The 13897-nt window shown below is 54.4% G+C and overlaps 2 protein-coding genes across 3 annotated transcripts; one reads left to right on the forward strand and one right to left on the reverse strand.

Annotated features, from left to right (window-relative positions):
* The first annotated feature begins 842 nt into the window (after positions 1-842).
* Positions 843-7610, forward strand: FBXW9 (F-box and WD repeat domain containing 9). 2 transcript variants are annotated; one of them, XM_047776941.1, is made up of 10 exons: positions 844-1332; positions 2726-2865; positions 2946-3074; positions 5271-5383; positions 5470-5561; positions 6429-6577; positions 6667-6780; positions 6919-7008; positions 7088-7153; positions 7228-7610. In XM_047776941.1, exons 1-10 carry the CDS (start codon positions 924-926, stop codon positions 7300-7302), a joined length of 1377 nt encoding a protein of 458 aa, XP_047632897.1. In that variant the 5' UTR covers positions 844-923; the 3' UTR covers positions 7303-7610. The 2 variants fall into 2 exon arrangements, with proteins under 2 accessions (XP_047632896.1, XP_047632897.1); XM_047776940.1 differs by having other exon boundaries at positions 843-1332; positions 7088-7610.
* Positions 7611-8181: 571 nt separating this feature from the next.
* On the reverse strand, positions 8182-13520 carry GNG14 (G protein subunit gamma 14). Its single transcript, XM_047776947.1, has 3 exons — positions 13367-13520; positions 8429-8521; positions 8182-8342 (listed from the first exon to the last, which is right to left on the reverse strand). Exons 1-3 carry the CDS (start codon positions 13448-13450, stop codon positions 8217-8219), a joined length of 303 nt encoding a protein of 100 aa, XP_047632903.1. The 5' UTR covers positions 13451-13520; the 3' UTR covers positions 8182-8216.
* Positions 13521-13897: the final 377 nt, after the last annotated feature.

Here is a 13897-nt window from a genome sequence, read left to right on the forward strand (position 1 = left end):
GAAAAAAATGCAGTGAGGAGGGGAGAAAGAATGTTATGGAAAATGGTCGCAGTGTTTAACAGTAGGATACTTTAGAAAGGTGACTTGAGGAGTTCCCTTTGTAGCTCAGCAGAAACGAATCTGACTAGTATCCATGAGGACACAGGTTCCATCCCTGGCCTTGCTCAGTGGGTTAAGGATCCAGTGTTTCCTTGAGCTGTGGTGTAGGCTGCAGACACGCAGCTCCCATCTCACATGGCTGTGGCATAGGCCAGTGGCTATAGCTCCGATTCGACCCCTAGCCTGGGAACCTCCACATGCTGCGGGTGTGGCCCTAAAAAGACGGGGTGGGGGGAGTGATTTGAGCAAGGATCTTCATGGATATGAGAAGTCAGGCGCGGCAACAGCTAGTGCTGCTTGAGAATAACACTGGAGCAAAAGGGGCTGTCGGGCAATGAGGTGCTTTTTAAAATAGGATGATAATTCAGCGTTAACTTTCATAGAGTTACATGCAGTCTAACTGCAGGTTTCTGGTTCCAGAAGGAAAGACAGGAGTTTGAGTTGGTAGCATGCCCAGAAACTGCGAACCAGGAAAAGGGATATACATTTCGAAGGTCAGTGTCACTTTTGAGAAGTGCCTTCGAAAGGGCTGTTTTTCAAGCCAGTGTCCGCTGGCCCTCTTCGGTAGCACTATCAGAAATACTTGCTTAAAAACCGGAGGAAACAGGACTGCATTTCCCAGTCCAAGCCAGGCGCAGCTGGAGAACAAGACACCCCCAGCAAGCTGACTTCTGCTACGCATCCAGTCTCCCCGCGAGCTGATCGCTTCCGGTTGGCGCCGTATCGTCATTAGGTAGCGCCGGAAGTGCCCTTGCGCTGCCTAGGAGACAGGACGCTTGCCCAGCCGCTGACAGGGCCCGGCGGGCCGCGCCCACCCGGTCGCCATGGAGCTGCCTCCAGGGCCGCGCGACGATCCTTGCGCCTGGGACGATGACTCTGACCTGGAGCTGGAGCCTGACCCAGACGCGCAGGCCGAAGCTTACGTGGCCCGCGTGCTCAGTCCTCCGAAACTCGGGCTGGCGCCCCCGCGCGCCCCTCCGCTGCCGGCTCCTGCCGTGTCTCTTGGCGCTCTGGAGCCGCGGGCCGCGTCCAAGGGCCCGGCTGTGGCGGTTCCGGGCCTGCTGAGCCTCCCCCCGGAGCTGCTGCTCGAGATCTGCGCCTACCTCGACGCGCGCCTTGTGCTCCACGTCCTGCCGCTCGTGTGCCACACGCTGCGCGACCTCGTGCGTGACCATGTCACCTGGAGGCTACGCGCGCAGCGCCGCGTACGCGCGCCCTACCCAGTGGTGGAAGGTGCGAGCGACCGGGGGCCAGGGTCGCCCTCCCAGGTCAGGCTTGGGGCAGGGGAGAGAGTCCAGGGGTTCCGTGAGACTACCTGGCTCTCCTGGCTCAGGGGAAGCTGAGGTAGTTACTGGTGGTACCAAAGCCCCCGACCTCGGGGTGGACCATAAGGCAGATACTTAAGAGTCCTGAGGCTGTGGAAACCTACCTGAGGAGCTGGGGTCCCTGAACTCAGGATCCAACGACTGATCCTTAGGCTTGGGTGTCTCAGTCTGTCAGAATCTTCTAGGGGCTTAAAGCAATCCCAGGAATTCCCAGGTTCTGGGTCTAGATGCTAAGATAGCAACTGGTGATACCAAAGCTTCTTACCCCTATAGTCTTGATGTAGGTAGGGGTGAGGCAGGGAGTCAGATCCAGAGCCTTAAACCTTGAACATAAGCTAGGGTTTAGAGGTTGGTATCCCTGATGCCAGTGATCACAGGCCCTTGAGCCCAGGGTCTAACCTGTGATCTTAGGCAGGGGTTGGTGGTCATTCCTCCTGCCCTCAAGGTCTTTGGTCCCTAGAGGATATGACAACTTGGTAACTTTGTTTTTTTGTTTTGTTTTTGTTTTTGTTTTGTTTTGTTTTGTTTTGTTTTTTGCTATTTCTTCCGGCCGCTCCTGCGGCATATGGAGGTTCCTAAACTAGGGGTCGAATTGGAGCTGTAGCCACCGGCCTACGCCAGAGCCACAGCAACGCGGGATCCGAGCCGTGTCTGCAACCTACACCATAGCTCACGGCAACGCCAGATCCTTAACCCACTGAGCAAGGGCAGGGACCAAACCCTCAACCTCATGGTTCCTAGTCGGATTGGTTAATCACTGCGCCACGACAGGAACTCCACAACTTGGTAACTTTGAATCGATGGGACTTTACTAAACAGCTTGGTAAACATAGATGCTTGGGTCACGGACTTGGGTTCTTCATCAAGACCAGACTCCCAGGTTTGTGATACTACTAGTTTGGGAAACACTTTCCTGGGTGTAGTTCACATGACTGAGGCAGGAAGGGTTAGTTATGAAGTCCAAGTTCTTGTGGGTTGGAAAGCCAAGGTTGGACTTCAGCCTGAGGCTGCTATCCCCCAGACTTGAGTTGGGGAATGAGGCCTGGGAGGGTGACCCTGGAATTCCAGTTACCCAATGTCTGGAAACTGGGTAAGGAGTAGTCCTAGACCTGCTCACAGGTGGGAGGGCTGGTGGTCCCAAAGCTAGAGCCCGGGCCTCCTTGGGTGGGGTAAGGGATCCAGGTGGGATTCTCTTCAAGTCTGGTCAGATCATGCTCTCTGGAAGCCAGGGGTGAGCTTGGACAGCTGATGTGGGTGGCAGGGTTCCTGCCCACTGGGGACCCTGCTATTGCGTCCCACAGGGGAGGACTTTGATTGGCCGGCGGCCTGCATTGAGCTGGAGCAGCACCTGTCCCGTTGGGCAGAGGATGGTCGCTGGGCTGAGTACTTCTGCCTGGCCGATGGGCACTTTGCTTCCATTGACTCAGTGCTGCTGATCCAGGTGAGGTGGCGGGGGTGGTGGAGGGCCAGGCAATGATGGGTCAGAGTGACCCCAATGTCACCACCTCACTTCCCTCCCAGGGTGGGACACTTTGCCTTTCGGGCTCCCGAGATCGCAATGTCAACCTGTGGGACCTGCGGCAGCTGGGAGTGGAGCCCAGCCGGGTTCTGGTTAAGGCCCTGGGCTCCCAGAAGAACAGCACTCACAAGGTGAGGGAGGAGGAGGCAGAAGTAGGAGGTATGAGGCCTGGGTAGGGCACTATGGGTCACCGCTGGAGTTCCTTTTGTGGCTCAGTGAGTTAAGAGTCTGACTAGTATCCATGAGGATGCTGGTTCTATCCCTGGCCTTGCTCAGTTGGTTAATGGTCTGGTGTTGCCATGAGCTGTGGTGTACGTCACAGACTCAGCTCAGATCCCATGTTGCTGTGGCTGTGGTGTAGGCTGGCAGCCAGAGCTCCAATTCAACCCCTAGCCTGGGAACAGCCATATGCCACATGTGCAGCCCTAAAAAGGCAAACAAAAAACGCTGCTCTGCTGTTATTGTGACTTTGGGTGAGATATTTGACTTCTCTGGGCCTCAATTTCTGCTTTTGTTCAGGAGTCAGGATGAGGATGAATAGATGAATATGCATCAAGAGGTTTGCAATGGAGTTCCCATTGTGGCTCAATGGGTTAAGAACCCAACTAGGGAGTTCCCGTCGTGGCTCAGTGGTTAACGAATCCGTTGTGGGAACGGATTCCATGAGGAACCATGAGGTTGTGGGTTCAATCCCTGGCCTTGCTCAGTGGGTTAAGGATCCGGTGTTGCCGTGAGCTGTGGTGGAGGTCGCAGACTCGGCTTGGATTCCGCATTGCTGTGGCTCTGATGTAGGCCAGTGGCTACTGCTCCAATTTGACCCCTAGCCTTGGAACCTCCATATGCTGCGGGAGTGGCCCCAGAAATGGCAAAAAGACAAAAAAAAAAGAACCCAATTAGTATCCATGAGGATGTGGGTTCAATCCCTGGCCTTGTTCAGTGGGTTAAGGATCTGGTGTTGCCGTGAGCTGTGATGTAGGTTGCAAAGGTGCAACATTGCTGTGGTTGTGGTGTAGGGTGGCCACAGCTCCAATTTGACCCTTAGCCTGGGAACTTCCATATGCCACAGGTGTGGGCCTAAAAAAAACCATAACATAGCATAGCATAGCATAGCATAGCATAGCATAGCATAGCATAGCATAGCATAACATAACATAAAATAGGTTTGCTCAGGCTCAGACAAAGTAGGTGCTCAGTAGATGTCAAGTATACCTTGAGTGGCCCTGGGCAGGGCAGTTATGATGCTGCCCTTGGAGATCAGACAGCTCTGAACATTGCTATCATGTCCTGAGAGGTAGCTATGGAGGGGGCACCTCCCCCAGCCATTGACGTGGTCTAGGCTGGGTTCAAATCTCTACTCTGCTACTTCCTGGCTGTGTGACCTTGGATGAGGGACTCAATCTCTCTGTCCCCCAGGTTCATCATTTGTATAATGGGACACTTTTCTCAGAAGGTTTGGTGAGAAATTAAGTCAGTGGGGAGCTAACTGTGCTCTGTGTATTTTAGCTTCCAAGACAGGGACTTTTTATGCCTACTTTCCCAATGAAGAAGCTGAGGGATGGTACTTGATTTGCCAGTGACACAGTTTGGAAGCCCCATTTTTTTTTTTTGTCTTTTTGCCATTTCTTGGGCCCCTCCCATGGCATATGGAGGTTCCCAGGCTAGGGGTCGAATTGGAGCTGTAGCGCCGGCCTACGCCAGAGCCACAGCAACTCAGGATCTGAGCTGCGGCTGCAACCTACACCACAGCTCGTGGCAACGCCGGATCCTTAACCCACTGAGCAAGGCCAGGGATCGAACCCGCAACCTCATGGTTCCTAGTCAGATTTGTTAACCACTGAGCCATGACGGGAACTCCGGAAGCCACATTCTTTTTTTTTTTTTTGTCTTTTGTTGTTGTTGTTGTTGTTGTTGTTGCTATTTCTTGGGCCGCTCCCACGGCATATGGAGGTTCCCAGGCTAGGGATTGAATCGGAGCTGTAGCCACCGGCCTACGCCAGAGCCACAGCAACGCGGGATCTGAGCCGCGTCTGCAACCTACACCACAGCTCACGGCAACGCCGGAGCCACGATGGGAACTCCCCGGAAGCCACATTCTTAATCACATTGTCCTGTGGCCTCAGACCACTGCTGGTGCCAAGGCTCCACAGGACCTGATTTAGGTGGGGATGTGCATTGTTCTGGGCTCTGAAGTCAGACCCACAGACCTAAGCTTTAGTCTCTACTCTGTGCTGACTTGCTCTGGGTTTTGGGGTCAGTTGTCCTCTTTCTCAGACCCTCAGTTTTGTTATCTATGAAATGGGGAAGATCACATGGGTCTGGTCCCACAGGGCTGGGTGTGGTCGCTGGCAGCGCTGGACCACCGAGTGTGCTCTGGTTCATGGGACAGCACAGTGAAGCTCTGGGACATGGCGGCTGACGGGCAGCAGTTCGGGGAGATAAAGTATGAGGGGGTCCCAGGCAGGGGGGCCTGGGTGGGCGGAGCTCTGTCTGGCCCTAGCCCCAGCCCTGTGGTTTGTGTCTCCACAGGGGCAAGGCAGCAGTGTTGTGCCTGTCCTACCGGCCTGATATCTTGGTGACCGGAACTTATGACAAGAAGGTGACCATCTACGACCCCAGAGGTGGGCCAGGGGCCCTGAGGCCTAGATAGGGAGAGCAGGGATGTCTGGGGTCTCCAGGGGTCTCCAGGGTCCTCCTGGGGAAGGAGACCCTTGGGCCTCACAGCCTGACTAGGGTGACAGTACATACTCAGAGGCTGGCCTGTGTTGAGCTGGGGACCACAGAGGTGACTGATGTTGGGGGTTGCTGGGGGCAGAGGAAGCTCTGCCTCCATGTGGGGTGGGATGAAGGACCAGAGGGCTCTAAGAGTGGGAGCCTCTGGGCCTGAGTCCCTTGGGAGGCAGGACAGCTTCTGAGAATCCTGGCTCCTCAAGTTCCTAGCTGTGTGACCCCAGTCAAGTTTGAACCTGTTTCCATGTTTGCCAAAGCTGGATAATAATAACTCCAGTTGCAGAGCTAATGGGAGGAGATGACACTAGGCACTTCAGTGGATTAGACATCTGTAGGAAATGCCTAGAATGAACACTATCCAGCATAAAAGCCTTTTCTGTTGTTTATTCATTTTAATTGAAGGGCCATTGCAGAGCTAGAGCTGGCATTGAGGCGGGCCAAGTCTCAGGCTGACCTGCAGGAGGAGGCATTTTCTGCTGAGACTTGCTGAGGTCTACTTTGTACTGAGAGCAGATGGGACCGGAGGAGGGAGATGGGGCAGAGATGGGGGGTCAGGGGCCTGGGGGTCCTGTGAGGCCCGGATCCAACTGGGGTGGGAGAGAAGAGACAGAGTCACCTGTGGGATGGGGAGGGGTACCCCAGGGGAGCATATCAAGGGGTCGTTCCAGGGAGAATGGAGGCCTGGGATCCCAGGGTGGGTCAGGGGGCCTCCAAGGGGCTCTGATGTCTCCCTCCTCCCTGGCTCATCACCCACAAAGTCGGCCCAGCCCTGCTAAAGAGCCGGCGGTTGCACTCAAGCGCAGTGCTGGCGCTGCTGGCGGACGACCGGCATATCATCTCGGGCAGTGAGGACCACACGCTCGTGGTGTTCGACCGCCGAGCCAACAGCGTCCTGCAGCGGCTGCAGGTGGGCCCTCTCCAGGAGCCTGGGGGGGACCGGGGCTGCAGCGTGGCCTGGACTGGCCTGAACTGCTTCATCCCCTGTCCCTCCCACAGCTGGACTCCTACCTGCTCTGCATGTCCTACCAGGAGCCTCAGCTCTGGGCAGGCGATAACCAGGGCCTGTTGCATGTCTTCGCCAACCGCCACGGCTGCTTCCAGCTCGTCAGGGTCTGCCCAGGGTCTTGCCTGACCACCGCCCCACCCCACTGCCCTGGGCTGCCTCCCCAGCCCTTAACCCCTAGGTGGTAGTGGGGCACTGGCCTTGGGAGGGCCACACCTGAGAGTCACCTGTCCCTCCTTCCACAGTCCTTTGATGTGGGCCACAGGTCTCAGATCACAGGGATCAAACACTCCCTGGGGGCCTTGTACACCACATCCACCGACAAGACCATCCGGGTAAGGCCCCAGAACAGCACCCCCTCCCTGTCCACCCTCACCTGCCAGCAGTATACCTCAACCCATTGCCTTTCACCAGGTACACGTGCCCACAGACCCACCAAGGACCATCTGCACTCGAAGCCACCACAACGTGCTGAATGGGGTAAGGCCCTGTCCCATGTGCCCAGCCTGGCTTCCCAGAGCACCCCTGACTCCTCCTGTTCCCCGCCCTCCCAGATCTGCGCTGAGGGCAACCTAGTGGTGGCCGCCTCTGGAGGCCTGTCACTGGAGGTCTGGAGGCTGCAGGCCTGAGGAGACGGATGTGGATGGATGGGATCTGCTGGCCAGCAGGCTGGGCTGTGGATTCTCTTCTGGGGGAACCTCCCCCATGCTGGTGCTGCCTCTGTCCCACCCACAGGCCTAGGGAACCCAGGGTTCTGGCCACAGTCGGGTGTGGGGGGTCCCTGGGCTGGGCATCCCCAGGGGAGGTGAGGTTTGTGTTCCAGCCCACCCAGGGGGCTGCTCCGCTCCCCACCCTCAGGTCCTGTTTTTGTTAGGATTTGGATGCCTGCTTTCCCTGGAGCGGAGGAGAAATAAAGTTGATATACTGGTGCTCTGGCCCAGAGTGTGAGCTTGGCATCACTGGATGGCTCTGCCTGTGGGTGTGTGAGATGATGCATGAAAGCCATGGCAATAGCCATTGCTCTGGGTGTGCCTGTGCCTGCCCACGTGCATCTGTGTATCCCTGGGGAGGCCGGTCTGGCTGTGTGTGTTGTTACTGTGTGTTGTTACCGTATCCCTCTCTGTTTGTCTGCGAGGACGTGGCACCTGTCTGCATGATAGCAGCTGTGTGTGCGTGCCATGCGGGCGTATATGTGTGTGATGTGTGACCGCGTGTAGCTGGGACTCCAACCCCAGGCATGTATTTGTGCAGCGGGAGAGGGGATCTGCTAATGCCCCCCACAGGCGGTGGGAGGTGGCAGGGGAGGCAAGCAGGGAGGGGTGAGGGCAGCATGTGTTCTTCTGTCCAGGATCCAGGGCTTGTGTGTGCCCCTATGACCACGATCCTGGAGTGGGTGGGGCTTGAAATTGGGCCAAGTGCACACGAGGCGCCTGTAAGCCCAAGGTCCCTCCGTACCCCCCATCTCAGCCCCACCAAGCCATGCCCCAGGAGCATTCATCTTATGTTTATTGAGGCCCCCTCCCCCGTGGTCAGGGCTACAGGGTCATAGGATGGCGCAGGGCTTCTTCTCCTTGAAGGGGTTGGTGGCAGCCGGGATACCCACGAGGAAGGGGTCGCTCTTGGCCTGCTCCATGCAGAACTGCAACAGGTCAGCAGCTGCCTTGGACACCTGCAGGCCCGTCCAGTTAGCAGACCTGGGCCGGGCTGTCCACCTGCCCCCTGGTTCGGATGTGCCCACCTTACCCCAGGCCTCACCTTCACACGGTCGATGCCTGCCTCCATCCGCAGCTGCTCCACGGCCCGGCGGGCCTGCCCAATGTCGCTGCCAGTGGTCACCTTGCCAGACATCTGGGGGAGGGTGAGCAAAGCCACAGGCTACAGGCTGAACCCCTGATCCCCCCCACACCTCCTCCCGTGTCCTCTGGGGACTGAGGGATGGGGTGGCTGCTCCTCAAACCCTGTCAGGACCACAAACCTCAGCTGAGGACTCCGCTGACTCCTGACTGCTCAGTCCTCCTCCTGCAGCCCTGGTCTGGTTCCCTCCCGTAACGGCCTGGCCTCGCCAACCCCCTCTCCCCCTCCCCCACTGCTGCAGAGACTTTGAAGCCAGGACACTCACAGAGTGAAATGTCACCAGCGGCAGCAGCAGCTGCTGAGGCGGAGGGGGTCCCTGTCCCAGGAGGTCCAGTGGCTGCCCTGGTGTCACGTGTCACCTTGGCTGGGGGAATGTAAGGGCCCTGGCCCCTCACTGACCTGCTTGATCCTCTGCTAACTGGTCTCTACATTCCTCCTTCGCCAGCCCCTGCCCCTACTCCACTGATGTGCGGAGGTGCAGAGTGTACCTCAGTTCAGGCGCAGCCCTGCCTCTCCTCTCTCCATCTACTTTCACCGCCTAGGGGTCTTATCCACAGATGACTCAATCCACTCACTTATGCTGATGGCTCTGCCTGCCTCAGGTCAGCCCCTTCCCTGGCCTCAGATCCACCTGAGGACCTTTCTGCCTCCTTGGTCCATCACACCCATCTCTCGGTTGTCTCTTATCTAACTGGACTGAAGCTGGACTTGTGATCATCTTCCTCTGAAGATGAAACTTCCTCTGAAACTTCTGGCCCCTAAATTCACCTGACAGCCCTGGCTCAAGTCTTTAACTCTTTCATTTCTTCCTTTCCATTATTCCCACGTCTAATTCTTCAAGGACAATCAGATCTGGAGTTCCTGCTGTGGCGCTATGGGATTGGCTACGTCCTGGAAACCCTGGGATGCAGATTTGATTCTTGGCCTGGCACAGGGGTTTAAGGATCCAGCGCTGCCACTGCTGTGGCTTAGGTCACAACTGTGGCTCAGATCTGATCCCTGGCCTGCAAACTCCATGTGCCCTGAGGAGCAGCCAAAAAAGAAAACAACAACAACAAAAAACATCAGATAAACTTTCTTTCTTTCCTTTTACTTCCTTTTTGCCTGCCCCTCGGCACATGGAGTTCCTGGGCTAGGGATGAGATGCAAGCTACAATTGTGACCCATGCCACAGCTGTGGTAGCACTGGATCCCTAATCCACTGTGCCAGGCCAAGGACTGAACTTGCATCCCAATACTCCAGAGACACCGCCAATCCATTGCACCACAGTGGGAATTCCCAGATCAACTTTCAAATTAAGTTGTCAGTCTGATCACTTCTTTCCACCTTGTTGGTAACATTAGGGTCCTGTCCCTCTCCCACCCATCTTGGCTTGCATGGACCAGTGTTGCCTGGTCTCCCCTGCCCTGCACACCCCCACCCCTGTTCTCCTCAAGTCAGCTACTGGGATCTGTTAAATAAATCACATTACAACATGGATGAAACTTGAGGACATTATGCTAAGTGAAATAAGCCAGTCAGAAAATGACAATGGGAGTTTCCACTGTGGTGCAGTGGGTTAAGGATCTGGCCTTGTCCCTGGGTGGCATGGCTTCGATCCCTGCCCATAGCAGTGGATTAAGGATCCAGCTTGCTGCAGCTGTGGCATAGGTCACAGCTGTGGCTCAGATTGGATCCCTGGCCTGGAACTTTCAAATGCTTTGGGTGCAGCCAAAAAAAAAAAAAGATGATGTATGATTCCACTTATGAGAGGTACCTAGAATAGTCAAATCCATAGCAACGGAAAGTAGAATGTGGGAATTCCTCTTATGGCTCAGCGGTTAGCGAACCCAACTAGCATCCATGAGGATGCGGGTTCGATCCCTGGCCTCGCTCAGTGGGTTAAGGATCCGGCGTTACCGTGAGCTGTGGTGTAGGTCACAGATGAGACTCAGATCCTGCGTTGCTGTGGCTCTGGCATAGGCTGGCAGCTGTAGCTCCAATTGGACCCCTAGCCTGGGAACCTCCATATGCACCGGGTGTGGCTGTAAAAAAGACAAAAATACCCCCCTGCCAAAAAAAAAAAGAAAGTAGAATGGGGATTGCTCAAGGCTGAGCAGAGAGGGGGAGTGGGGCACTAGTGTTTGATGGGCAAAGAGTTTCAGTTTGGAAAGATGGAAAAGTTCTGGGGATGGATGGTGGTGATGGTCGCACAATAATGTGAAAGTACTTAATGCTTCTGAACTGTGCACCTAAAAATGGTTATGATGGTAAATTTTATGTTATGCGTATTTTACTACAATTTTTAGAATTGAGAAAAACAAATCAGAGTCTCTCAGTACATTTTTGTTTTTGTTTTGGATAATGTCCAGGGCATGTGGAAGTTCCAGGAGTTGAACCCTCTCTCAGTCGTTTTAAAAACTTTCCTATTTTGGAGTTCTCTGGTGGAGAAGCAGGTTATCTGGCGTTGTTACTGCTGTGGCTCCAGTTGCTGCTGTGGTGTGGGTTCGATCCCTGGCCTGGGAACTTCAGCTTGGTGCTGGTGCAGCCAAAGAACAACCCCCCCAAATGAAAATTTCCTATAGCTTCTCAGCCTCTTAGAATAAAACTCACTCTCCTTACACAGCCCACAGTGCTCTGCCTGGTCTGGCACCTTCGGCCCTCTCTGAATTTATTTCTTCTCAACCCTTCCCTCCTTCATTCTTCGTGAATCATCGTGACATCTTTGTCTTTGTGTGTGTTCATTTTGCCCAAGATCCCAATATGGGCCCAGCCCTGCACAAAGTAAAAGGAACAGCAGTTAAAGTTGACAAAAATCCTGCTCTCATGGAGCTAGTGTTCCAGTCAGGGAGGGATGAATGACAGGAAACAAAATGTATTAAGTGCTGTGAAAGATAAGAAAAGCAAGTTAAGGCTGAGAGTGGGTGGTCAGGGCAGGTTTCTGGGAGAAGGTGACTTTTGGACTGAAGCCCAGAAGGGAAGGAGGTGGGGAGGTGGGTGTTCCAGGCAGAGAAGAAAGCAGGTGCATCGTCCTTTGATTAGGAAAGAGCTTGGTGGGTTCAAGAACAGCCAGGAGGTTGGTGTAGCTGGAGAGGAGTTAGTGAGGGCAAGTGGTGGGAGATGAGGTCAGTACCTTCACAGGCTACAATGAAAAGCCCAGATTTGAATTCTAGGGGGAAGCCACTGTAAGAGGATTTTTTTTTGCTTTCTTTTAGGGTCACACTCGCAGCATATGGAGATGCCCAGGCTAGGGATCAAATCGGAGCTACAGCTGCTGGCCTATACCATAGCCACAGCAACACCAGATCCAAGCCACGTTTGCAACCTACACCACAGCTCATGGCAATGCGGGATCCTTAACCCACTGAATGAGGCCAGGGATCAAGCCCGAAATCTCATGGTTCCTAGTCAGATTCATTCTGCTGCACCATGACGGGTGCTCCTATAAGAGAATTTTAACGGAGAATGACGGTATCTGATTTTTGTTTAATGAGCTCTCTGGCAACAGCTGGGGATTGGACTGAAGGAGGAGTCCCACGTGGAGGCTGTGAGGATGAAGAAAAACACCTGGTAGAGTTCCCACTATGGTACAGGGGGTTAAGAACCTGACTGCAGTGACTCAGGTCATGGGTTCGATTCCAGCCTGCTACAGTGGGTTAAAGGATCAGGCATTGGTGCAGCGGTGTCGTGGGTCGCAGCTGCAGCTCAGATTCAGTCCCTGGCCTGGGAAATTCCATATGCAGCTGGTGCAGCCATTTAAAAAAAAAAAAAAGAGAGAGAAAAAGAAAGCACCTGAATGTGAGATCTATTTTGTAGACAGAATTTGGCAGACATGCTGAGGGAGGGATGTGGGGTGTGAGAGGAGGGGATACATCAGGCTGAGCTCCCCGGGTTTTATTTTATTTTTCTTTATTTCTTTTGTCTTTTTAGGGCTGCACCTGTGGCATATAGAAGTTCCCAGGCTAGGGGTCCAACTGGAGCTGTAGCTGCCAGCCTATACCACAGCCACAGCAACCAGGATCTGAGGCACGTCTGTGACTTACACCACAGCTCACAGCAACGCTGGATCCTTAACCCACTGAGCGAGGCCAGGGATCAAACCCGAGGCCAGGGATTGAACCCAAGACCTCATGAATTCATGAGGTTGGGTTCATTACTGCTAAGTCACAACGGGAACTCCTCAACTCCCCAGTTTTTAGTCTACTAGATGAATGGAGGATGTGGGTGCGGACTGCAGGACAATTGGGGTTAGGCTGGGAGGGAACTGAGGTGGTGAGTTCGAGATCCAAGTGGGGACCATTTAGAAGGATGCTCTGTTCTTACTACTAAGCAGGCTCATTTTCAGCCTCAGGGTCTTTACAGTGGCTGTTTTCTCCCACTAGGGGGCGGCAGAGGAATGGCTTCCTCTCCTCCCCCATTTTCACGTATGGTGCCTGCCTTTCTCTTCTGACCTTGGCTCAAATGTCACCTTCTGGGAGTCCTTTTCCAACCACCTCTCCCTCCAAATAAAATCGCCAACTCTTCCATTCACCTTCCACCCCAAAGACTCTCACATCAGCCTGTTTAAATCCTAAATTGTAGTCACCATTGTTATTACCCTTCTGGGTCCCCAAACCGGCGGTTCCAGAATGGCAGGATCTGCTTCTTGTTCACTGATAAATATGCAGCACCCAACACAAAGCCCAATGTACAGTTTAGACTCCATGAATTGTAGATAGAGTGATTAAAGGGGTCCCCTCTGGACAAGACTCCATGCATGGTTAGGAGGACCAATGAAACACAGATCTCACCCTCCAGGATCTCAGCCTTGCTGGAGGGAAAGAGATAATCAGCCTTGGATCCCAGAGGAGAGCCCTTACCCAGAGAAAGGTCAGGGAAGGATTCCCAGAAGTAGGGAAGGCTGCAGCTGCCGGGGGAAGGAATACCGGAGGGTTATGCAGCATGTGGAAATTCTGGAGACTTGCAAGACCCGAATAGGGACCAGTATCCCATTTGACGCTCAGAGGCAGAAACTGTCTGATACTTCTGGTGATTCGAATTCCGTCCAAAGGTGACGTCTATGAAGCCATCCTCTCTCTGAGAGGACAGAAACGAACGAGCAAGCGCCACCCAATGCGGTGAGTCTCCAGCAGGCGGCAGTGAAAGTAAGAATCTTCATTGATTTGAGACGAGAATAAGCGAAACAGGAGATAATGACTCCTTGCGGCTTCCGTACTACGGAATACACAAGCAAAGATGGCTGCGCCCTGGCCTTCTGTCGTCGTCGGGTCATGTGACTACAAAGCATCCGGGCCTCCCCAGCCTATCGCTCTCCTACGGAAGTGCGAGCTGGGGCTTAGCGCATTTCGAGGCCACCGGAGGCCTGGCCTGGCCTGCCCTGGAGTAGCTCT

The sequence above is a fragment of the Phacochoerus africanus genome, chromosome 4 (assembly GCF_016906955.1).
Source record: "Phacochoerus africanus isolate WHEZ1 chromosome 4, ROS_Pafr_v1, whole genome shotgun sequence".
Lineage (NCBI taxonomy): Eukaryota > Metazoa > Chordata > Mammalia > Artiodactyla > Suidae > Phacochoerus > Phacochoerus africanus.